At 43.0% G+C, this 25,158-nt stretch overlaps 1 protein-coding gene across 2 annotated transcripts; it reads right to left on the reverse strand.

The window, feature by feature from the left end:
- Positions 1–5,719: 5,719 nt before the first annotated feature.
- On the reverse strand, positions 5,720–13,961 carry LOC101783621 (ent-copalyl diphosphate synthase 1, chloroplastic). Of its 2 annotated transcripts, none has more exons than XM_004983125.4 (15): positions 13,667–13,961; positions 13,074–13,217; positions 11,415–11,506; positions 10,994–11,291; positions 10,702–10,885; positions 10,389–10,603; positions 10,178–10,298; positions 9,953–10,065; positions 9,477–9,703; positions 8,710–8,825; positions 8,505–8,603; positions 8,177–8,413; positions 7,336–7,462; positions 7,005–7,241; positions 5,720–6,163 (listed from the first exon to the last, which is right to left on the reverse strand). In XM_004983125.4, the coding sequence occupies exons 1-15, from the start codon at positions 13,716–13,718 to the stop codon at positions 5,939–5,941; spliced, it is 2,487 nt and encodes an 828-aa protein (XP_004983182.1). In that variant the 5' UTR covers positions 13,719–13,961; the 3' UTR covers positions 5,720–5,938. The 2 variants fall into 2 exon arrangements, with proteins under 2 accessions (XP_004983182.1, XP_012704238.1); XM_012848784.3 differs by having other exon boundaries at positions 11,415–11,515.
- Between the last annotated feature and the right edge of the window lie 11,197 nt (positions 13,962–25,158).

Raw genomic sequence — 25,158 nt, forward strand, 5'->3', positions numbered from 1 at the left:
GTTAGTGACATGATAGCCCAAATTGGTCAGACCAGTCTCCAAACCGGTCCGAGTTAGCCCAATTCATTCAGAGACACCTTTTTTGGCCCACCTTGCGATTGAGCCGGTCTAAAATAGCTGTGCCGGGATAGTTAGCACACCCGAGGGTTCTCTCAAGACTATTCTCACATAGGTCAACTATGAGCACTTTTGGTGTTTTCAATTAACCAATGTTGCATCCCTCTTGATAGTACGGCATACCTAAACTCAAGAATAAATGTGAACACTATTTGAACTAGTTGAGCTTGTATGTCTTCATTGATGCCATATTTGAACAATGTCAACTTGAGGGCTCTCAACATTGCTTTCTTCTTGAACGCATCCATTTGAGCCAGTGACTTAGGATTATCTATCTCATATGTTTGAAGTCATATTCTTCAATCCTTAAGTCACTCCATTTTATACCAATGATGATTGATGCATTATATTGCATTGCTTTCCTTGGTAAGGCTTAGATATGATACTTTGAAATCGCCTCGGATATTAGCCACTTCACCCTAGCAACATCGCTTGACCAAAGAGTACTTAGTCCATCATTGCTAATACCTCGCTTGTTTTCTTCATCTATTCTTGCCACTTTTAGTTTAGCTTTGCTTTGACATTAACAATGAATATCCATTTCAAATCCATGTCTTCAAATGCTTGTTCTTGTTCTTGATTGATAATTGAATATTCCATGACTTGCAAGCTTCCATTAATGAGACCGATTTAAATCACGTAAGTCCATATCACTTGATCATGTATACTCAAGCTTGCCATGTCATCTAATGTATAACTTTCTCTTAACCCTCAATTAATAAGACCAATGATGCTACATAAACCCTTCTCTTATCAATATGCACACTAGCTTGCCATTATTTCTTCTTATGAATGTCAACAATTTCCTTTAATTTGGAATCCCTTTATTTGTCAATAAGTAATCATTGTTATTTTGGAGACTCATGTATCAAGCATGTCATCATATCTCTAATCACATTTCACATTTACTTGTCATTGATCACAATTTTGCTTCACGGGATCACACACTTGCTCGCTTTCATGAATATGAGCCAAATGTTCATCTTTTATCTCATGAATCAATCTCACAATACAAATATGAGAATAAATTCCTGCTCACAATTTTTAACAAACAAGTTAGTTGTTTTATCACTCAATACACTGAAACCCACTTAGAGGCCTAGATGCACTTTTACTACCTCCATGTCACCATATTGGTGCTAGCCTGACTTCCGATGGTTGCCTCCATTGGCTGTGGTAGGGGGCTTAGATTCGTATGGACGTGATCTATATAACTATCATTACCTTTTCTATGGTATAGTTTCCTTGTGGGTCCACTACTACACTACTTTGCTGGGTACATCTGTCATCTTTTCATGTGGAGTGTACAATGTGACCTCCCTATGTTGTCTAGGCTCCTCCCCTTGTTGGTAATGTTCCTTCCCCTACTCCATTCTGTAGGGATCTTCGTGGTATAGTGGTGGACCAGGATCTTCATGGTATAGTGGTGGACCAGGGGTGACGCCTTTGCGGGTTTTGGCTATAGCTATATGCTTTGCTAGGCCGAGATCGGGAGTCTCGAGGGGTGTGTTTGAGGAGAAAAATCATACGAAGATTTTTCTAACCTTAGGAATAGTGCAGGCGTGACAGTGTACTAAGTACACAAAATAAATAGACAAAAGTTAATAAAATACAGACACTGGTCCCTAATACATACGTGCGCTCCATAGCGTGCCGTTGGGCAAATTCAACTTGGGTGATGTAGTCTTCTGTTTACCGGGCCTCGAAAGGCTCCCGGTTAATTACCTTTGCAAGTCTAGCTTACAGAGCACCTCCGATTCCGTTGTTTTGATCGTCATCTTCAGTCTTCGCTTCACATTCTTCATGCATGTGTGGTGTTGGTGTAGATGTGGGCGTCGGCGTCATCCATAACCTCGTCGATATCCATAACACGGTGTAGCGCAACTGGAGCATCAGCTTCGCCCGCTCATGCCGTCCGGCCTTGTCGGTCACGAACCGCGGTGTTGTCGATGTTGTTGAAGAGCATGCACGTGGAAGACGTGTAGCTGGACTGGATCGGTGCCGTGGCAGCTTGGTCATCGAGGTGGGGTAGTCTTCAGGTCTTGGATGCCCCGGCAGAGCCGTGGGAAGCCACGTTCTCCAGGAAAGCTGGCTTCTTCGCTTGGCTTCCGATTGGCAGGTGCACATGCACGTCGTAGTGCATGGCCCTATGAGGCACATCTTCTTTGCTTGCATCTTGAAAAGTCTTGGTCTCCTAGCTACGCATACAGGCGTCTCCAGCCGTCGGTGTGGCATCGCCTTCGTCTTCTCAGCACCAACTCCGGCAGCCCGCGGTGGTGGCGGCGGCGTCTTGGCGCCACTCTCCAGTCCCGGGAGCATCATGGTGTCGACGGTGGCGGGAGCGTTGTCTTGATGTCCTAGGCAGTACCACGGCAACGCCTCCCTGATGTAGCTCGGCAACCTCACGGCATCGTCTTCGTCGGCGGGGTCGTCTCGTCGTCCCTGGCGTATCCTGGCATCGCCTTCTTCTTGGCGCAGTTCTCGTCGTCTTGGTAGCCTCAGTGGCGGCGGCGCCTCTGATAGCTCCATGGCGTCGTCGCCGGTCGCGGAGATGTGCAGCTAGCACGGGCCACCAGTAGTAGTAATGCACACACACGTTTGTGCTAGTCTTGACGATGTTCATATGGCTTTCTAGCTTGTGCACATGCACGTACGTGAGTACGCTGCACGCATCCTGCGCAAGGATGGGCGAGACGATCCTTTGCTTGATGCCGTTTGCCCGCCGGCCATCTTCATCGACTTGAGCTAGCCACGCGGTACCTAGCAAAAGACTGGATCCCGGCACACTCGCCTCGTAGTTCTTGCCAGCAGCATCGGCTTCCTACGCGCCACCGCCTGGACGTCTGGCGGCCTCAGCTTGGACAGCGTCATTTTCATGAGTGCCATCTCCTAGACTAGCCTCGATCGGAGTCGTCTCTATGGGCGCCGTCCTCTTGGAGCCTAGCAGCCTGAGCATCAACCTGAACCCCCGAAGATGAACAGAGGTGGCATTGCTCCTCCTTCCTTGCTCGTCTGGTTCCGCGGCTTCGGCTTCACTCCGGCGCGTCGCCGGCTCCGTGCGCCGACGGTGGACGAAGCTCACCGGTGGAGGTCGTGGAAGGTGCCGCCAGTTGGTGCAGAGGTAGGTCTTGAGGGCGCCGAGTAGGAGGTCGGACGCTCCCCTCGGATCTTTCTTCTGGCGGCTCTGCCTTGGGAAAAGATCAGCCCTCCACGTGATGGAGCAGGGGCTTTATATAGGCCAGGGGTTAGGGTACACGCCCCAGGAGTTTCATTCAGCGGTGCATCATTTGTTAGCACAAAATCTGCCGGTTGTTGATTTGCTTGGCGGCTAAGTTGATCGGCCCTTATCCAAACCAGACTCCATCTCCGTCCGGCTTAGTCGCACGTACATGATTATCCTCACGTGATTCGTTCAGCTCCAGGGCTCTCCACCTGCGGAATCTCCTAGATCCTTCTAGACGATACCGGCTGCCGTGTGGGCCTAGCCACATCCGGATATAGCGTTAAGTGTTGCAGGGAGTTCAAATACGTGTATGCTAGCCCGGAGGACATTCATGCATGCACGTGTTGTTAATCTCATCGTCTCGCACGAGTCTCATGCACGTACGTACACACATATGGAGCTGGCTTTTGCAAAGCTCATCCTCCCTCTTCTTTTGTTCCTAGCCTGTGCTGAATGAACGAAAGTATATCATGGCCATCGTGACCATTGGCCCGGGTAAGACTGTATGTCACCTGTTGGCTTGCCCATCCGTCTATGTGTGCACGCGTACTCGGATACGGTTGTTGTGAATACGTCATATACCGCGTCCTGGATACCTCGTGTGACGGCCATCCTACGGACTCAATGCCGACGTGACGTAGTCTCATCTTATTTCGTAGACGAAACTTCACGTATAGCTCTAGTCACCAGCTTGCGATCACGTACGCGCATGGGATCCATGCAGCCTACTATTAGCTTCTTTTCCTTTTTCTTGTTTTCTCTTTTCATCTAGTTTTGGTTATTCACGTAGATTTGGTCCAAAATACTTTAAACCAAAAACACGTCAGACAGGGTGGGACAGGGTGGCTGACGAGCCAGATCGGCTTGTTATGGCTCGTTGGAGTTTAGAGAATCAAAATAGACTTACTTCGTACAAAATTTGACTTACAATCTGAATGATAAGTTTATTTTAATGAAATAATACTAATACAACAATATTAATACAAAATAACTTTGGCATTAATTGTCATCTTTATCGAGACTATGAGCCAATCAAACAGCTCGTGAGCAGTTCATGAGCTAGCTCTCGTTAAGAAAACAAGATAAAATTGAGGCTTGGCTTGGTTCATTTAAAGATGGAGCCAAGCTGAACCAAGCCAACCAATGAACGAGCCTCGAGCTTTTCTGTCATCCCTAGCCTTGATGGAAGCCCTACTTGGTCTCATGCCTTTGCTAATGACAGTAACATCTCGGGCGCCACTCTCTTATTTGGAGGTTATCATGAAGTCCTCCCTTCCCCTCTGATGAGGAATTCTCTAGGTGAAATCCTTACTCTGGCTAGCTGAGCACCAAAGATGACGCTCATGGATGTCATTTTTCTTGTTGGAGGCATCACTATGGAAGCCCCTTAATTGTCAGCTTTGTGCCAGGCTGCCAGCAGCAAGCTTGTGGACACCTTGCCTTGGGCTTGATCTTGGCCTTTTTCTTTGGGGCTGTTGGCCTTGTTTTTCTCTCGGCTTCTTGTTGGTGAGCATGGCTTGTACCTCAGTAAGTCGGAGCTGCTATATTGCCAGTGTGCGATGCAAATTAACAATGATGACACAGTGAATGGTTTTGCTGCCACCATCGAGGTAGAGTTTCCAAGCTTCAATTATGCTTCTTGACTGTTTATTGCTGCTGCTGTTGGACTTTCCAAACTTAGCTTTGAGTTGTCGTTATGTTGGGATGTATTGCCTCGATGAAGTTATTGTCCCAACGAGTTGTTTTTGGTAAGTGAAGTTTGTTGTCCCATAAGTTGCCGACTTGTCGTGAAGCAAACAGTGGCAAAACATTGATTTGTTACCGTTAATGGAGTTACTATATCACTATTCATGGTTTTATTGCATGATTAGGTCTGATGCATCCATCCCCGATACATCTCTTGAGCTGATCCCACTACATGCCTTTAGATGTAGCGTTCAGGTACGTTAGAGGATCGCGTTCCAAGGAGCATATAGATGGGGGGCAAGCAGAGCTCCTCCTCTATCCATGTCTAAAGTAGTGGTGTTGTTCACTTAAATGGGTTTAAGAAGCATAGGAAAAGTGGTTGAGCTCTTGACTAGGACGATGCTATATAAGGGCTTCATGTGATTTGAATATGGAGGTTGTGATTGATGTCTGGAAACAACCATGGATGTGGTGTGATAGAGCAAATTTAGAAATGATCAAATTGCTAAGTATAAATATTAAAAAGAATCTAGAAATACTATCCTGGTGTCTATTTGGAGTTTTTCAAAACTTTTATTTTACTAATTAATTTTGCTCATTAATTCTTTTAAAATTATAGTTGTTTTTGAAATTAACAAAATGAGAGAAGTGCTCCAAAGAATTCAAAAGGTTCCAGAAGTGCCCAGACGGAGATGACATTTGCCATACAAAACTTTTATTCGAATGAAAACCTCTATTCACTATATAATTACTTATACAGGAACATTCTAAATCTTACAGATACTCTAATTTCAATTTTATAGCTCTACCAACTTACAATTCCAAGTATCCCTACTATTACTATTTACAGCCTTTTCTTTATGTACACATGTTTACAACTAGACCTACAAATGGCCAACAATTAAACCTTTTCTAAACAGGCTCAAAGATAACCTCCGAAACATGCCTATCGATCACATGCTGTGGGCAATGACTAGCATAGTAAGAGCTTCTCAGAACACCCCATAAGGTTTGCTTGGTCTTGCTCTTATTGGTTTTCTCATCCAATCTCAGGAGGAAAGATTGAGCAAGCTCTTGCATATTCAACTGGATTTCCTTGTCAATGCAATCTATTGTTACTTCATTCTTCTCGGTATCCTGTACATTGTATCATTAATTCAACATATTGACATGCAAAACTAAATAATTATTGTAAGCTGTTGTTTTTTAATTATGGGATGCATGGTGCCTGTACAAATTATCACAATGTTTACTTTTCCTGAACCAATATCTCGCATATCAAGGAGTTCACAATTGCTATATATATGTGCCAAGGGAAAAATATAGTTTATACATTTTTTATAAATATATTTTATGAAAAAGTGTATTGTTAGCATATGCAATGCATTTTTGGACACGTACCAGGTATAGAAAAGGAAAATCATATTGGAAAAACTACTAATAGCTACTGGAAACATAAACTCATTCATCAGTTAGTGGTTGGAAATGTAAAAGCAGGATTACCTATACACACGAGGGAAATTGTTGATGAAACTGGACGGTATATGAAAACTTAATTTGCTTGTAAATGGCAGGAGAATATTTTTTCTATATACGATTTTGCATTGAATGAGGGTGGAGATAGTTTTCTTGTGTAGCCATTTTAAAGATCAGAACTCAAAGTTAGAAGTCATGTGTTGGCGACATATAGGCATCATATTTTAATGTTTTGAACTCACTAGGTCATGGAAAGGTATACAAAAAGATATACAAAATTACAAATAACTCACGCCCAACTCCTAACTTGATGAGGTTGGCAGAAACTAAGAACAAAATTCTAGTGTTCAATGGATAACTGAGGTGCTAGGATTATATGTGCAGTGGTTTGGTTCATCAAATTATTTGTTTCTAAGGAAATAATAGAATTATAATTATTATTTTATTGTATATATAGCTAGGTAAAAGGTGTAAAATAAATTCATTGTGATATAGGGTTTACCTGGAATAGTAACACCTTGTGGTTAAGACTGTCAGAAATAGTGCATGCGAGTTGAATAAACCGATCACTTTCCTTGTTGTTTATCACAGACACAGCTTCACCAATTCGGCCAGCACAAATCTCAATACTCTGAACTAGAAGCAAATAAGTTTGCCTATCATGTATCATGGATCGAGGTTCTATAACACTGGATCTGTTGTCTTCTTTGTTTGTCCTTTGCATCATCCATTCGGTCCACTAGAAGTGCAGACAAAGGCCTCAGAACCATTGTGGAGAATGCAACATTACAATGTGATTATCAAGCATAACTGAGGATCGCTTTTTAACTTACTGCAAGACTCAGGAGACTGCGTATGAACCTTTGTCCTTCGTGAATTGGCTGTGCTTCTTGTGCCGATAAGTCAATAAGTTGCCGAAGCGCCCTCTCAAGAATAGCATCACGAGGATTTGTTTTAATCCTGAAGGCACCATTTGTGTCAGAGAAAATAATCATTTCTATCGATTTGTGCCCCAACGAAATTGGAAGTAAAATGTTAAAGTAAACACATGTATTAGTATATAAAAATATTTTACTTAATTCTAACAATCAAATAGATGACTTTAAAGCACAAGCTAATGAAATCACAGCATCCATATAAGAAGAAACATCTAGAGTAAAGGAGTATATATAATTATATATCTGTGTAAAACTTATTCAACCTTTAATTGCAATCATAATTTTTTAACCGTTCCCAACAGAGTAAAACTTATGTGCCATGCCATATATAATAGCCGCCAAAGTATGCAAAGGCAGTCCATGTAGTCTGACAGGTATATATGTCTACCAGGGTTGAAAAGGAGGCGTAATCCATATTAAGAGAATACAGAGAGGATTTTAAATCAGAACTGATGAGGGACTAATACACATCCTGAATATGAAAGATCAACGGTACAATTCCGGCTTATAGCTCTCCCATGTCAAGTAGACCAAAGTTTATATAGAGATACTAAATTTTAAAATGATCATGGTCGGTGTTGTTGCAATTAATGGGACTTATCTGTTCTAAAAGTCCATTTAATTTTCCATTTTTCCGACTAAGAAATTAAACATCAATGTAGTTGTAAATAAATCACGCCACGTGATGATTCTTAGAAGGATATAATGCTCAACTAGTTCGAGGTGGAGTGCTCACCATGATTTACCACTTTCTTCATAGAGGCAATGCACGAAGCATTCCAATCTTTTCTTGTCTGACAAAATGTTATGAACATGTGTAGAAATAGCATTGGCAAGCAATGTTGTTCTAGCCCATGAGAGACGCTCAGCAGCACGGCTTGGTTCAAAAATGCAAGATGCTGCTAAAAAATAAGATCTCAAAACTTCTTGTGGTGCCACTCCAAAAGTCTCAAGGAGATTCTCATTGTACCACCTAAATATTGTGCAAAAATATTTCAAGTAAATACAAGTTAATCTTGAAAAAAAATATTCATGAAAATTAAAAATGAATTTATAGTATTTACATTTGAAGCCCGTGACACTCAAGTTGATGTAGAACTTGGCATTGGTTGAAATCCATTCTCGCCAACTCCAAATATACGTCGTTATTCACAAGAGGCATTCTGCCAAAAGCCATCCGGACATATATATATATAAGTAAAACATATCTCTTCACTAAGGAATATGTAGCCAACTTTTGGCTCTAAAGTACAAAGTGTGAAACATTACCTGTAGAGAGTCTTTCCAATCCAAACATCATCTTTACCACCATATTGATCTAGATAGGTTCTTGCCTCTACACGAGGCAAGCTTGCATACCAAGGAAAGTCTAATGCATATTGTACCTACACATGAGTTCAAACATATTTTAGCGGCACAATAGGGTACCATCATGGTCATTCTTGTTGACACATGATTGCATGGACAAATAGTATGCACTAGCATATGCAACATTAACTGCATTGTTTCAGGCAAAATGTGTAACTTCAGATCCTTTTGTATACCGTCATCCATTTCTATCTTACTTGGCTTGATTTGATTGTTTTCATAACATATTTAGCTTTAAAAATGTGGCTTTAATTTATATTTTTTCTGAGCCTATTGCAAATAAAAACAAGGTAATCATACTACATCAACATTTGTTGATTCCCAAACCAATCATTGTTGGTTTCCATTATTTGTAATCTACTAATAAAACTAGTCCAAATAGGATCAGAAAGACATTCCTAGTATGTTTGTAGTATAGTAGTAGTAGTAGCAGCAGCTCTTTTTAGTTATTTTATAGAACTTCCAGTATTCTTATGTTTGTTTTAACATGAATGTACTACTAGTACAGACATGAAACTGTTCTAGTATTCTGTGTGTACTAAAAATATCATAGCAGAAAAGATCAAGACAAGGCATAAACCCCGATGAAAGCATAAAACAACAATTAACTTTGAACTCTATTAATCTTTCAATCGATCTATGATCATCTATAGAATTACTTTGATTACCTCGCCAGCGAGATCCTTTGCAATGATCCATTTATCATGGAGCATGCCCTGGGCTTCTCTTTGTCTGAGAAATTCATATGAGAAGATCCTAGCACGGTGCAATACATCCTCCCCTTGAAAACCTATCTGAGAGGCTCTGTTGAGGTTGTACATCCCAGTGACAGCTTGGGTTGATTGCCCCACAAAACAAAAGAACTCTCCGTCCTTCTCAAAATTCTTAAATACACCTACACGGAATACAACACTTATGTCTCAGAAGTAACAACTTAATAAAGTCTGTAGAGCGTTGGGAACAGAGTGAAATATTTCTGACATTTATAACATATAGTGCATTACTTCACAAGTTAGTTGAGCAGTGAGCACTAGTTGGTCGGTAGGATATTTGTTAGTTATTTGATGATTAGCCTATTTGAGTTTGCACTCAACTAAAGATATAGATCATTGAGATGTTTTAATTAAAGGAATGCTTTTTGTACTTGGGGAGACGTTGTATCCATGTAGCCGTAGTAGTCGAAAAGCCATAGCCGTGTCATCCACATCTTTTACATTAGAGTTTCTAGCCCAGCAAATCCCTTCTTCAGTCCAGTGCCTACAAAATGAGAAGATTAAGAAATTTATCATAAGGTGCTCACTGAAGCTAATTGTTGCCATGATATATGTTCAAAAGGCAAAACAATAGTACTGATCACAAAAACAAACACCTGTTCACATAGTCCATGCATTGTTTAATCTCTCGTTGGAAGTAACGGGAGATCCCGAGTCGCTCTAACCGATCAACGACCCATATGTGCTCAAAAAGATCGACTGGGTAAACATTAGGGACTGAAATTGTGATGACAAACAATGAGATGAGACACAAAATACTATATAATCTTATGAACAGTCATCTATGCTCTGTCATGGACCACTTACCTCCTCCATTGAACTTTTTGACTATCCTATCAATATATTCAAAGCACTTCTTGTCACCAGTTTGCATAAGTGCATATGCAGTAGCCGAAGGAGAATACAAGAAGGATCCATCACTTGATTGGAGATTTAGAAGCTTTGCCCAATCCAGATCAGACATTCCTTCAAGGCTATGCAGAATTGATGTAGGAACTCTATGCATCATGTCCTTTGGGATCCTAAATACGTTATCGAAAAGAATTAGAAGGAAAACTTAGCGAATATTTTCCAAGGAGAAGAACAGCCACAGTGTGACACCATATTCAATTATTCATACCTCTTCAGCTTGATTTCCCTGTTAGAATATATGCTCTGTAAAGCCGGGTGATCATATGGAAAGTCAATGCCCAAGCTCCTAGATATCTGAATGAGAGAAGGGAATGCAATTTCGAAGCCGATGGGCATTGACTCTTGCTCTTCATCTGCTAACCTCCACATGTTCTCATGGAGAAAAGATAGCCCTAAAACAACAAATACCCACGAAGCAAGTGGCATGCATTTAGCAAGAAGATCACTCTCATCTGGGTTTACTTGGAACTAACAACTGCGTGTCTCTAATTTTACGGTACCTGTCTTGCATTTTTCAGGCTCAAGAGACCATTTCGTCAGTGCAACGACACAGGCAAGGGTGTTTGTCATACGGTCATAGGCAGAGAACAAGGCCGGATCGCCCCAGGAGCCGTCAGGCAGCTGGTTGTCGACGATCCAACGCACGGTGGCCGGGAACTGGGGGCCCTCGCCGTCCAGCTTCGGCACAAGTGCAACCCACGCAGTGTCATACGCCGAGACGCTGATTTCCCCATCATTCATTGATCTTAGCATTGCCCTCACTTGATCGATGAGTGGCTGCAAGCCCGCCCCATCAGCCTGAACAGCAGCAATTAAGAAATCAGTTTATAGCAACTACTTATCAAATCACTACTGTCCAGCTAAAAAAATGTAAAAGATATGTCAGAAAAAAGAGAGAACATATGTCAAAAGAAGATTTACCTCAGGGATCAATTGGTAGTCACCAAGATCCTGTGGTTTCCCAGGCCATTTTGTGATTTCAGCATCACTTTCGATGCGGGTGGTTTGGAACACTGCAGGTACTGAGAATTTCAGTTAGTTTCTTCAAACTCAAAAAGAACAGTGAAAGCGTTCCTGCACATTATTATATGTATTCAGCATGAAGCATTAAAAGATCATGAACTTGGTCTGAGCAGCGTAGTGCCGTCCAATGCCCATTACCAAACATTGGAGCATCAGATTCAGTACTCCATTACCAATATTTACTCATTTTTACACAGCTTCGCGCTGTAAAAGTACCGTACACTAGACATGAACCCAATGATCATTATCTAAAAAAATAGAAACCCAATGGTCAAAAGGTATATTGGCCTGATATAACAAACCAAACTTAAATTACCTTTCGTAACTTATGTTCCGTCCCTAAAATTTATTTCCTCAACTTTTTTTAATGAAATTCTTGTCTCAAAGTTTTTAATTATACCAATCAGATTCTCTATATATGGTGCGAGTACATGATATTGCCATTAAGATTTAAGATACCTCTGCGGTCCAATCTAATCCTTTCCTTGCAGTAGTTAGTGGCGAGCGCCTAATCTATGAAATTCTTCATCGGATATTTGATCTTTGTATTCGTAACCAAGTTGATCCACTGGTTATTTGGCTAAAGAGAACATTGGGGGTACAAAGAGAACAAGATCCATAGCATATATACATCCATTCATTGGCTTTGTGATTGAGTAAAGGTTCGCTAGCTAAGGATTTGGGCTCAAGGAACAAACAGGACGATATTAATAGTCACAATAGGATCAATCGTACATCAAGAATCTTAACTTCGCAGTCAACTGTTGAACAGCGCAGTATCGATAGTGATCAACAGTCCATTAACAGTTCAAGCATTCAACGACAGCCACATGAGCTAAGAATTCCTTTTTCTATTAGTATCTTATCATGTGGTAAGACCTGACTCTAGCTTATTGCTACAAGATGGAGTTTCAGCTGAGCTGCCAGCAAGATACACCTTGGATAAACTGGCAGTCTTGACCTGCCTTATGGACTTGCCTTTTTCTTTTGGAAAAAAAAAAGGGATGACTTTGTGGACTTACTGAAAATTAAAATCTTTGCACTGCTGCTGATTATTTCACTTCAGAACCTTTAATTTCATCATCAATACACTAGCTAGAGTTCCATGTATTCATGTTATCTTAAGAATTAGTAGCAACCAGATATTTTCATTTTGCAAAATTCATTATCGTTCAGATGCATGTGGCAATTTTTACGGGAAACAATCTTGCAGTGTCTTACACCACAGTAGTATTTAAGCAGTCTTATCACAGAGCCTAAACAAAAGCAAAAGATGGCAAAAGAGATAGTTGAGAGTTCCTAAACTTTTTATCTGGCATCACCTAGCTAGCTCCGTGAACTCTGAAAACGCAGTTCCAGGTCTCTGAACTTGCGCATTATCTGCACCACACAATGCTGCCCCTCTAGATAAAGCAAAGGAATACAAAGCACAGCTCTTTTGTGTTTTAGCAAAAGCAGGAGCTTGGAACAGCAAAGCGACAAGCGCAGGTGCAGGTCACAGAGGGAGGCATCGCCCGGCGGGCCGGGCCGGGCCCCGGCTGGTAGTCAAATATATACCTTTAGCGGCAGCAGCAGCAGGAGCAGGTGTGGATACGTTGTCGGGCTGCGCTGTCGTGGTCCGGGCCTGCGCCCTCCAGCGGGCGACGCGCGTGCCGCGGGGCCCCGTTGCTCCACCAGCTTTGCCCCAGATACGGCATGGACCTGATTGATCGAGTTGCAACGTAAAAAAGCAAAAGGAACGGTGAGTGAGGTTGTCATTGTATTCTTGTTGTTTTTGAGAGAGAGAGAGAGAGAGTTTGCAGAGAAGAAAGAAAGGTAGCTAGCGGACAGAGAGAGAAACAGAAAAAAAACTCGGCTACACATCCCACACGCCCTGCCACAGGAGATTGAGCATGCTTCTGGTTGGCTGCCGACCTTGGACGAACCATACCCAAATGTTGGCATATGTACTGTGCTGAGGTTTCGGTAAGGATAAACAAGAAAAGCCGCTTAAACTTGAGTTTTGTTTGGGTTCATTATATTGCAGCCATGGCGGCCCAAAGCTAATAAGCTAGTGTTAGAATAATCCCCTTATTAGCTGTGTGACTAGGACACGTACGTGGGCGCACGGCAGGTGCATGCCATGGAAGCAGCTGCGGCGGAGCTCTCACCTTTCGCAAGGGACGGTGATCCGGCGGCGGCCGGCGGCAGGAGGAGCTTCATGCCGCGGCCTCCTGCTAGCAATGCTTGGCCTGGCCGGGCGACGAGCGAGGATAAGGATGCCGAAGGGGAAACGGCCGGCGACGACGGATGATGACGCTTGGGCAGGCTGGAGGAGGTTAGAGGCCAACGCTGGCTATTAATAGGGCGGACGGATCGGCGAGTATATATGGCAACTGTTCATTGGGAGGATGGATATGTGCAGCCAGCAGCCAGCCAGCCGTGTATATATAGCTGAGGAATGGAAGGGAAGAGCACCGTGCGCGTGTGTTGTGAGGGGCCGTGCCCGTGCCCCTGCCCGTGGGGCTCACATCCTCAGCTGCTTAGGACGATGGCCCAAGAAGAAGGAATGATTCCCGTGCGCGGACGCCCCGGCTAGTGGACAAGAAACGCTACCCTTCCTCTCCTTGGGAACGGGTGGCCCCGCCACACGCACGCAACATGCCCCGCTCTGTCCACGTACACACATACATACAGATATATACAAGTATATATGTATACGGAGTATATATTAAGTCCTTTTTGTTTCTAGGGGAAGATGCACAGCAAATAATTGGGGATGCGGGAATGGATTAATAATTGGAGAAAGAGAGGAACAGTTGCGAGCTTAGCTTTTGATGCAAAAGCGACAAGTGCGGGCGAGCACAAAGCAGGGCACCACCCCCTCCTTTAGTCTATCCGCAGCAGATACGGGGACGGCATGGACATGATTGGACGGACCGGCTTGCCAAAGCCAAGAGACGCAGGACCAGCAGCGGCCGATAAAGCGATCCAGCTCCCTTCTCCCCTCCGAATCTCCGATCCTCCTCGCCTCGCCGAGGTGTCGATCGCAGCGCCACGCCGGCCACCACAGGCATCTCATGCAGCCTCATCACGTATCTCAATCTCATGCGGCAGGAACAACCATCATGTGGCCGCCGGGCCGCCAGGGTTTAGGAACTTTTTTTAAGGGCTCTGGCTCCGACTCCTTCGGCAGTTTTTATTTGAGTACGTCCTACCAGGTGAGAAGGCGGCAAGCATCTTCAGTGGAGCTGAGAGGAGTTATTCGACGAAGCGGCAGCCAAAAAAAAAATAGCTCTCCGCAGCTCCTTGTCGTCGTTTGCCACCCTTGTCCTCGGGTGGGGCTGCAGGTGAAGCAAGGCGGCCGGCAGCGAGAGGTAGAGATAGAGGTGACGGCGGCCGGGTGAGGCGGACGGCGGGCATAGGGAGGAGGGGGTGGAGGCGAAGGCGGCGCGAGCGAGGTGGCGGTGGGGTGGATGCGACAATGGTGCAAGCAAGGGTGCCGGCGGGCGCAGGGAGGTTGGGGCGGATGGCAACGATGGCCGGTGGGGATGTTGGATGGCGACGAAAAAAGAGAAAAGGGAAGAAGGAAAAAAAATAAAAGTATCCATTTTAAACGACTACGAGAAACCGTTTTACCGAACTTTTTTCAACCAAATAAGCTGGAGAAAAAAAGTGTCAGTCGTCAGAATCGTGTCACTAGCCCTTAGATGTTAGAGATCGATCCATCCATCGGATATGCACTGCATCTGCTTGTTGTGTTATGTATTATTAGGCACCAAATGTGGATTTAGAGCAAAGCAAAGCTCCCTACCATTAGCAAAGCACACGATACATATGGCATCCCCGTGCTCCGGATCACGGGCGGAGCTAGGCCTATTCAGAGCTATTGTTCTAACAAGGCTCTGACACCGGCGCCATTCAGAGCTAGCTACGCCCCTGCTCCGGATCCGTCCTCACCAATGATCTTATGGTCTAAAAATTCGCCACGTTTAATCATGGCGGGCCAATCAGGTCGGAGTCTTCTTGTTAAAGGTCCGACTCGAAGCGAAAGGCGTCTCTGATACTCGGACCATTTCGGAACGGGTGTTCTATCAGATTATAGTGATTATATTTTTTTCCCCATGTAATTCCAAGTAGAAAAGGTGCAGCTAAAAATTCAAGTGCTGAACTCTAAAATACATGAATTTATTAGCAGCACCTAATAAAGAAAATACCCGGGTGTTTGAGACGTGTACAAAAAGCCCCGTCTCATTTTCCTTTCAGTGCAGGCATCAAAATTGAACCAAAGCATGCATTACTCGACAGAACAAAATTAGTCCTTTTTTCGCTACACTTAATTTGATAATAAAGGAGTGGGGCGAGACGGTAAGAGTGTTTAGCTTAGTTTAACACTTGCAGGTGTGGAGTCCATGTGAGCTGATAATATGTATATATAGTAGTAGTACTGAAGAAAACAATACTCTCTCCGTTCTCTCCGTCCTAGTAGTTCGTTTTACAATTTTTAGATCTATAACTTTTGCTATATATCTGGATATAATATATATATAAAAACTATGAATCTTAAAATACCAAAACGACCTACAATTTGAAACGGAGGGAGTCTCTCGTGAAACAAACTAAGCGCACCGACTATACATTTACGTTTTCTCTACGGAAATTGGACCCAAAAAGCATCTCTGGCTCATGTGTGCCAAGTGCAAGGGGAAGATGCTCCGATCATCAGAACTCACTGCACGACAAAAGAAGTGCTGCACGTACAAGGGTATAAATTTGATCATTTCTTGGAAGAAGCAGAAGGACGACATCAGCAGTGCCGTCAAACTCAGCTGGTGACGCACGGGTTGAGCGAACGTCGGCGGAGTGCGAAATTAAACTTAGGATGGTCGTGCTACCAGCAAGCATCTGGCCTCTTTCGATAAGGAAGCACCTGGCGGCCTTTGAACCCTGGTTGAGGAAATGCTCCATTTGTCACGACACGGCACGGCGTCAAGTACCTAACTGCTTTGGCTATTGTAGACACACCAGCAACTATATATATTTACTACATTTTCAAGTGCTTTCCCCATCTCTCTCTTCTTTTTGCAAATTGCTAAGGCCAATATCAATGCACAATTTCATAACACAGCGAAGAACTTGGTAACTATGCGAGGTGGGTACGGTGTCATAGGGATGAAACTCCTCTCACATTTGATGAAACTCATTCTCTATCCTCATAATGACCTTGTCAAGTCAGCAAAATTGCTGAAATGATATACAATTTAATACTCTACTAACCTAACCCATTATCTTTAGTTTTCTCAAAATAGTGGTTGCACCTTGCTATCATGAAAACGCCATGAAAACGCCAGCAGGACCATAGTAGGCTGAGCCCCACCCCTGCAATAACAGGGTATGTGACGTCATGGTTGAGCGAGTGTTCATGGGTATATAACAATTGGACATGATGTATCGGGAAATTTTCACCCTAGCATCAGCATGTAGAAGGTGATCAAAAATCGAATCTTTCTTGGGAGAAGCTGGTTAACAGTTAACATGTAGAAAGTGAGAATCGAATCTTGGTACTCCCTCCGTCTCAAATTATTGATTGTTATAATTTTTTCTAAATTCATATATTTTGCTATGCACTTATAGCAATGGACAAGATATAAATGAAAACCATCCATCCGGATGAATTGTACAGTGAAAAGATATAATGTATCTCGAGATATTTAAAGTGGTGATTTAAGAAACAATGCAACCCGACTAAAACTAATGCTTCTGGCCATCCCGCTGCCGCACTCATGGCAATGGACAAGACGATCGAGAGCATGCAGATGAGCAGATATAAGTGACAAAATATCTTTTTTCTTTTTTGCAAATACAGTACAGATGCTTAGCGCCTCGCTATTGACGGACACGTAGTGCTGCAAACAATCATACCGAGTCGAGAACTCGAATCTGAGTGTGCAAAGTTCCACCACAAGAAACTTTACCAGCTGAGCTACGCTTAATTCGCAAAATATCCTTTGTTTTCCTTTCGATGCAAGCACCAAAAATGATACTTAACCGACCAGAATTATTTCATTTGTTTTTTCCACACCTAAGTTTATTCAGGAACGAAGAGGAAAGATTAACGGTAAGAGTGAACTCAGACAACGTGTAATTGGTTTATCAACTGATCGTGGAGGTCGTCTCTTAGGATACTCTATTATTATAAAACCTTTAAAGGACATGCATTACGTACATACGCCTCCAGCATTGCCTACTAGCCGCAAGAGAGATTCATTTTCTTGTGCCATACTAACCTGTCCACAAACATAGCACGTTTAGAACATTATCCTAATTCTTAAATATTGAATATTTGCGGACGGAGGTAATAATTGCGTGTCGGTGCAGATGCGGTATTTTGCACGTGACTTGATCTATACCATGTGAACGAAAATAATGCACATGTGCAGGGGGAAACGAAGCATCTCTTTGTGTCAAGTGCAAGGGGAAGATGCTCCCCACCCCATCACAACTCACCTCACGACAAAACGTCTCGTCTCGTCTACCATGCACTGCACGCGATATGTATTTTAACTATTTATCGGAAGAGGAAAAAAAAAGGTATTTAATTGGGACGTGGGTAATAATTAACTCTGTACATGTTTTTCGGATGCACTCTACTGATGGCCCAAAGAAACGACAGCGCCGACAACGGGATTGCGTCACGTCCGGGCTGATACGATGATGAGCGACACGTAAAACATGTGGCTTCTGAACCCAGGCTCAGCAAATGCTCCATTATATTTCTCACGCGACACTACACGCTTTCAGTATTTAATTTTATGAAATTGGAGGGGTTTGCACCCCTGGTTACATGTTATATGTTAAAGTAACAAAGTTATTTGCAAATCATAGTACAAACGTAGACGCTCACCAACACATGCATATTCATCCCTATAAATACACGCACGCAACCCTACCCCTATGAGCATCTCGGAGAGACTGAACCGGCAGATCCTCAAAATTGGCAAAGTCACTACTGGCGTCTCGCTATCGACAGGCACATCGCCAACCACTGAAAGGAAAATACGAGCACCGGTGCTAAGTCGAGATCTCGAACCTTGGTGGTGGGTAGGTTCCACCGTAAAAAACTGAGCTACGCTAAGTTTGCAAGATTTTTTAGTATTTGGCTGGTTGCTATGCCTAGAGACTTCTGACAGCTTCATGATTTATTCCTGGTGGCATATTTGAAAAGAGCGCAACGGAAGAAACTTCTTCCAACACGCATCAAAACAGCCGGAGGAGGTCGCCATGTTGATCAAGGAAGCGGTCCAGCAACCATAGAGTCTTGGTTTTCTTCCACAGTGTTGAGAAGTGCCTCTGTATCTTAGGGGCCAGTTGTCTCCTTTTCCTTCTTTGCTGTCCATCAAGCATTGCTGAAGAAGGCTCTTGTGCAGCAAGTGCGACCGATCGAGTAGCCGCGGCATCGTAATCGCTGTGGACGGGCAGACAACGCCACAAGCGCGGAACAAGGCGGCCCGGGGGCGGTAGCGACCGCTAGCTCAGGCGTCTCTGTTGCCGGTGCTCTGTGCTGGCTCGTCGGTTCAAAGGCGACAGGCACGCGCACGTGCACGCGCCCGGCCGTCTTTAGGTCCCGTTTGGTTACTTTTGCTTATTTTTAGCACGTGTCACATCAAATGTTTAGATACTAATTAGGAGTATTAAACGTAGACTATTTACAAAATCCATACATAAGTGAGAGGCTAAACAGGCGACATGAATCTATTCAGCCTAATCTATACATCATTCCCAAATATTTACCGTTAGCAACACATTGCCAACTCATCGACTAATCAGGCTTAATAGAATCGTCTCGCCGTTTAGCCTCCACTTATGTAATGAGTTTTGTAAATAGTCTACGTTTAATACTTCTAATTAGTATCTAAATATTCGATGTGATGGGTGATAAAAATAAGTAGGAGAAACCAAACCAGACCTTAACTTCCATTCCATACCGTGTGGGACACCGCGGCGGCGGCGACACACACGCATGGTTCCATGTATGGTTGTAAATAAAGATAGGGCCGTGTTTAGTTGGGGAATTTGGGAGGTGCCAAATTACTGTTACAGCACTGTAGCACACTGTAGCGTTTCGTTTGTATTTGTGAATTATTGTCCAAATATTGACTAATTAGGCTCAAAAGATTCGTCTCGCAAAGTACAACAAAACTGTGCAATTAGTTTTTAATTTCATCTACATTTAGTACTCCATGCATGTACCGCAAGTTTGATGTGATGGGGAATCTTCTTTTTGCATAGTGTCAAAGTTGGGAGTTGGGAGTAACTAAACATGGCCTAGGTAGGACACATATTCGTACGTGCACTGAATCTGACTGCAAAGCAAAGCAATTCCAGGATGACACACTACCAGAATGATTTGAGCTCGACCGTACACGGGCAGTAGTACGTGTGTTGAGGAGTAGCTGCCGTTTTCACGTCGTGAAATGCCTTGTTACAGAAACAGGTGCATTTTCTGATGATAATTACAACAGTGTGCTTGTAGGCAAACAATACCTTTCAATGCACCCGGCGTCCACCTCGTCCCGCCGGTGACCATTCCGGTCCCGACGTCCACCTCGTCTCCGGTGTCCTCGCTCACTCCGGTCCCGACGTCCACCTCGTCTCCGGTGTCCTCGCTCGCCCCGACGTCCACACCCTCCTTCCTGCCTACCGGCGAAGTTTCTAGTACAAGGTGTCGCTGCTACTCTCGTTGTTCTTACTGTCCAAACTAAGACGTTGATGTTTATAGGTTCTTCATCAGCAGCCTGGGCATCGGCGTCAGTGGTCTGTGACCTTTTTTCTCAAAATTGCTGGGGGTTTTTTCGCATTGTTTTTTTTAGAAACAACGCTCTACCTCGCCGCTGCGTGCTACTTTTGTTCAAGGCCAATATTTGTCTCCGGGCATCAAACGGATTAAAAGTTGTAGTCATCCTTATGTCTTCACTCGTAATTAACTCATAATTAAATTCTTCGAGAGAAGACAAGTCGTGTCGTCTTTTTGCTTGCCACTAGTTTTTCTTTTTAAAAATAAACACTAACAGCTTTGCTGTCTGGCATATATTAATAGGGAAGATAGTCAAAATTTTATAAAATTACATAGAGAAGAAAAAAAGAAGAAGAGAACATAAGAACTACTCTCCCGGAACAATCTCCCTTAGGTTTTTTACGCCGGCCATACACCACCACATTCTCACTTGATATTTGATCTTCACAATTAAAGAAGTTGAACTGGAGTATCTTCTTCTAAAAATTCTTACGTTTCGCTCATTCCAAATCTCTCAAGCCACACGGAGTAACATCGAGTGAAATTGCACGGGCTCAGTTCGTGCCCGGAAGTTCCCAGCTGTCCAATCCCTCATTGCAAGCCAATCCTCCTGCTGCAGCGCTAGCGGCACTGCGCAAGTAAATGGACCGCCGATTCATTTGTGCAGTGGCATAGGGAGGAAACTGGAGGAAGTACGTGCTGTCCGCTCTCAGATAGACTGCCTGCATGGGTTGTGCCTTGTGCAACATTGACCTGCCCAATTAACCAAATGCTATGTCGATGGTGCTATCTTGCCGAGCTGCCGGAACTGCCGATGGTTCATTGTCAAGTTAACTTGTCCTGCCTCGTCGAAAAAAATTAGAATAGTCCTGGAAAGGGCCAAATTAAAACAGCCGTGTGGCAGCTAGTTGTGTCATTGTGTGGCTGTGCGTACAATCATTTACAGTGTGTCATTATCCATGCCCTTTGTTGTTTTAGTGAATTAATTAGCTAGCCTGACAGCAAGACCTGCAGGTTTTACTGCAGGTTTATGATATAAATACAAAATGTTGGTAACCATTCTTCGACAATGATTAGATTACCTATGCATTCCGTTAGTAGTCTAATTGTTGGGTGCGTAGTAACTGACACGTACGAGGGTTGTCTATCATATATGAGAAAATTCCCTATATGACATCACTAAAATGAAGCTTTTCTTTCTTGACCCTCAAAATTTTCAACTTACCTATTTGACACCAATGTAAAATTTCTTCCCTAATATAACACTCCCGTCAATGTTCAGCACTAATAGTGTTAACTAGCACCTGAAAAGACCATTTTACCCCTCAATCAGTTTTGTAACCATTGTGACAGAAAGGTAGACATTGGAAAAAAAATGAATTGTATTTGTGCATTCTTTCTGTATCATGACCAATGCAACATAGTAAAAGCATCAAATTTGCATGCAACACAGTAAAAGCATCAAATTTGCATCAAAGTGACACCGTATTAACTTCACGCATGCAAACATAAGGTTCACTGTACATTAACAAACCACGTGGATAAGGTTCAAAGATACATCCAAGTCCACACATATCATTTCAAGTACACTGACCACATACATCCAGGTTCACATACATCACAAGTACTAAATATACCAAGTTCACAAACTGAGCCTTCTTTTGCTTCTTGTGCTCGTTGCAGGGCCAGCAGGGTTCATTTTCTTGCTTCTTGTGCCCATTGCAGGGCTATCCAATGACAACATAAGAATGTTTGTTTTCTTTTTTGCAGGCTGATTCCTTTTCCTTTTGGTTTTTACCTTAACAGTAGTAGTTGTTTGCTCTATGGTGTAAGGAAACTCAATTGAAAGAGGCTCAGGTTGATTTGAGCCTGTTCTTGATCTGTTTAAGATAGCAACAATGTTAGAGCCAACCGAATGGTAATGGACAATATGATATCTAAAATTCAGAACTACCGGATGTTACTTATAGTCTCTAAGCTTTGGCTATGTTAAAAAGAAAGTAACTTCGAAAATACACCAAACTTGCATTGAATCAAATATAAAATTCAGAACAAGTTCAGATTACCTTTTTGATGGTGCAGATCCTACTTATCATTTTCATTGGTTGTAGTTTCCAAGCTTTGTCTAAGTGAGAAAAGAAAGCTACTTAGAGTTGAAACTTAGTTTTTATGTTCATATGAGCTTACATGAAAATAGCTAACCTTGGTGGAAAAGATACGGAAGCTGCTCGTGCTTCATCCTCAAAAGGCACAATAGATGACTTGGCTACTTTCTTCGCCTTCTTCTTTGGTGGTCCTCTACATGAGCATTAAGAAAGAAGTTAAAATATATAAGTTTTCAACATAAACTTAGCACCTTAGCATATACCCAATGTTTTGTTGCATTCTTCACCATCTTTTTCCTTCTTGTACTAGAGCAATCATGAGCGCAAGGGTTCTTTCTCACCTACAAAAGAATAGCATCCATAATTAGCTATAATAACATAACATATTAATAATGGAAAAAAATATTCACAAACGAGCAAGGTAGAAAATTTACCACTATTATACATTCATCATCTATTGTAGAAGTATGTATCTTCCATGGGAAGTTATCTTCATCTTTTCTTGAACAATATGCCCTTAACCTATTTGGTGCACTTTTCTCAGTATTGTACTCAAATTCATGTTTGATTGCATGCTTATTCAGTGCTAACTTAAACTATGTTGTATTAGGATATCTGGTAACAACTGCCATTGGAGGGTCTTCTTTATATCATACTCTACATTTCGAAGATGAGTTGCCTCATGGCCTACCAACTCCTCATCAGCCTCTACTTCAGAGCATGTCTCAATCTCCATCTCTAGTTCACTAACATCCTCACCATTATCATTAGAAACAGAATTGTTGTCCACTTCTTTGTCTTTATCATGACCAACAATCACATGAACAGGTGCATCCTCTAAGTACATTAGCTCCTCATCAACACCTACATGCTCCTTCTCTGGCAATGGGTTGCAAAGATAGCTATCCTCGTCTTCCTATGTGTTGGTGTTAGCCAGCCTTTGCACATCATTAGGCTAGTCCCAGTGCAAGGTTTCATTGCACTGTTTCCAAGGATGCCACATCATCCCATGAGGTGTATTCTCATGAATGAAACATGGAGTCCCAGTGCACAGTTTCATTTCACGATTTCATAGGATGCCCATGACATTTAATTGTGAGGCATGTGATTGGATATGGTTAGATGAAATGAAACTCTATAGCCCCCAATGCAAGTTTCAATAGGTTTCATAGTCTTGAAAATAATGTATACACAGTTTCATCCTGATGAAACTTCTTCCCTCTCTCACTTCATAACTACCATGCCATGTCATCACATATGTTGATGTGTCACCGTATTTAATGTGCATGAAACCTCTATGAAACTCCCACTGGGATTAGCCTTATGCCACTGAATAATAGGATCATATGGTTCAGAGGGATCACAATATGCAATTGACATATGCACGACCTTTGTCTTAGAGTGTTCTCAAACATAGACATCAATTCTTGGTCAGATTTTATTTCTGGATAGGTTTTCAGAACATAATCATAGTAGTGAACATGTGCAACTTCCCAATAATGTGGGGGATACTTCTCTACTATTGACACAATAAAATCCTTAAAGTTGGTCAAGTCACAATCAACAATCTGCTCAAAACAAAATAATCCAGCATCCTTTCTAGCCTTTTTTGGACTACCAAGCAGATTAATTTCCAAACACTAGGTTGAATTTGGATCCATCCTGTCCATGAAATCAACATTCTAATGCATGAGCATTGCTACTAGATATATCTTCCTACTCTAGTCCTACTCTTCTTTTAACCAAGAATAGAGACATACCCTTCAAGACATTCATGCGATGCCGAGCCCGCAGCTATGCCCGACGCTGAGCATGCAGCCATGCCCGACGCTGACCGTGCGGGTGAGCCTCCACGCGCGGTGTGCCTCGTCTCCACTCTGGCGGCCACGCCTGAAGACGAGCCCCCAGCGGCGCTCGGCGCTCCATTGAGCCCCGACGCAAGGTGCCATCCATGGAGGCCGCGTGCGACCCCAGCAGCCTTCGGATCCGCACCACCACCATCCATGGAGGCCGCGTGCTGTCGTTGCCTTGCAGATTCCTCCCGCTGTCGTCGGAATCTAGGGTTTAGGGAGGGGATCAAGTGGGGGAGAAGAGCGTGAGAGAGACAGAGTCGGGGGTTGAGAGAATGCGTCTGGGGGTTGAGAGAGAGAAGAAGTCGGCCAGCCCTATCCTTTGCTAGGGGCATTTTTGTCCACTCACAAAAAGACTGACAAGTCTAAGCAATTGTTTCACGGTCTAGGCTTACAGGAGCAACGGGAGTGTCATATTAGGGAAGAAATTTTGCATTAGTATCAAATAGGTACGTTGAAAAATTTGAGGGCCAAATAAGCAAGGCTTCATTTTAGTGGTGTCATATAGGGAATTTTCTCATATTGATAACAATAAAAGAAAAGGTTAAGCCCGTGAGGAGAATAACAACTAGGGTTGTCAATAACATATGAAGGACGAGGGCACTGACAAACACTAATTTCCACCATCAGAAATGCTACAATTATCGTCAGAAGTACTTCAAATGCATCGCTTGTGTTGTGAGCAACTTGCAAAATCTATGGCTTATATATAACCCCAAGTAAGTTTAAAGGCGGCCAAATGCCAAAAATAGTCTGAGAGCATGCACTTCTACTGGTGGGGATATAGCATCCATCAAACTTAACCAAGTAGTTAGGTACTTCAAGGCAAGGCAAACATTTCAGTAGACCGGTGACCTATTCCTCTGCATGTGTCTCTTAGTCGCCGGTGCCACCATCGATGGAGGTCACACAGT

This window comes from Setaria italica, chromosome IX, assembly GCF_000263155.2.
Source record: "Setaria italica strain Yugu1 chromosome IX, Setaria_italica_v2.0, whole genome shotgun sequence".
In the NCBI taxonomy this organism is placed as follows: domain Eukaryota; kingdom Viridiplantae; phylum Streptophyta; class Magnoliopsida; order Poales; family Poaceae; genus Setaria; species Setaria italica.

What these genes read in the sequence shown, in the direction of transcription:
- LOC101783621 (XM_012848784.3), bottom strand. Translation starts at nt 13,718, where the DNA reads ATGAAGCTCCTCCTGCCGCCGGCCGCCGCCGGATCACCGTCCCTTGCG. An exon ending in TGCTGCTGCTGCCGCTAAAG is followed by an intron (nt 11,516 to 13,073) that starts GTATATATTTGA and finishes TGAAATTCTCAG; the next exon opens with TACCTGCAGTGTTCCAAACC. An exon ending in CAAAAAGTTCAATGGAGGAG is followed by an intron (nt 10,299 to 10,388) that starts GTAAGTGGTCCA and finishes TCACAATTTCAG; the next exon opens with TCCCTAATGTTTACCCAGTC.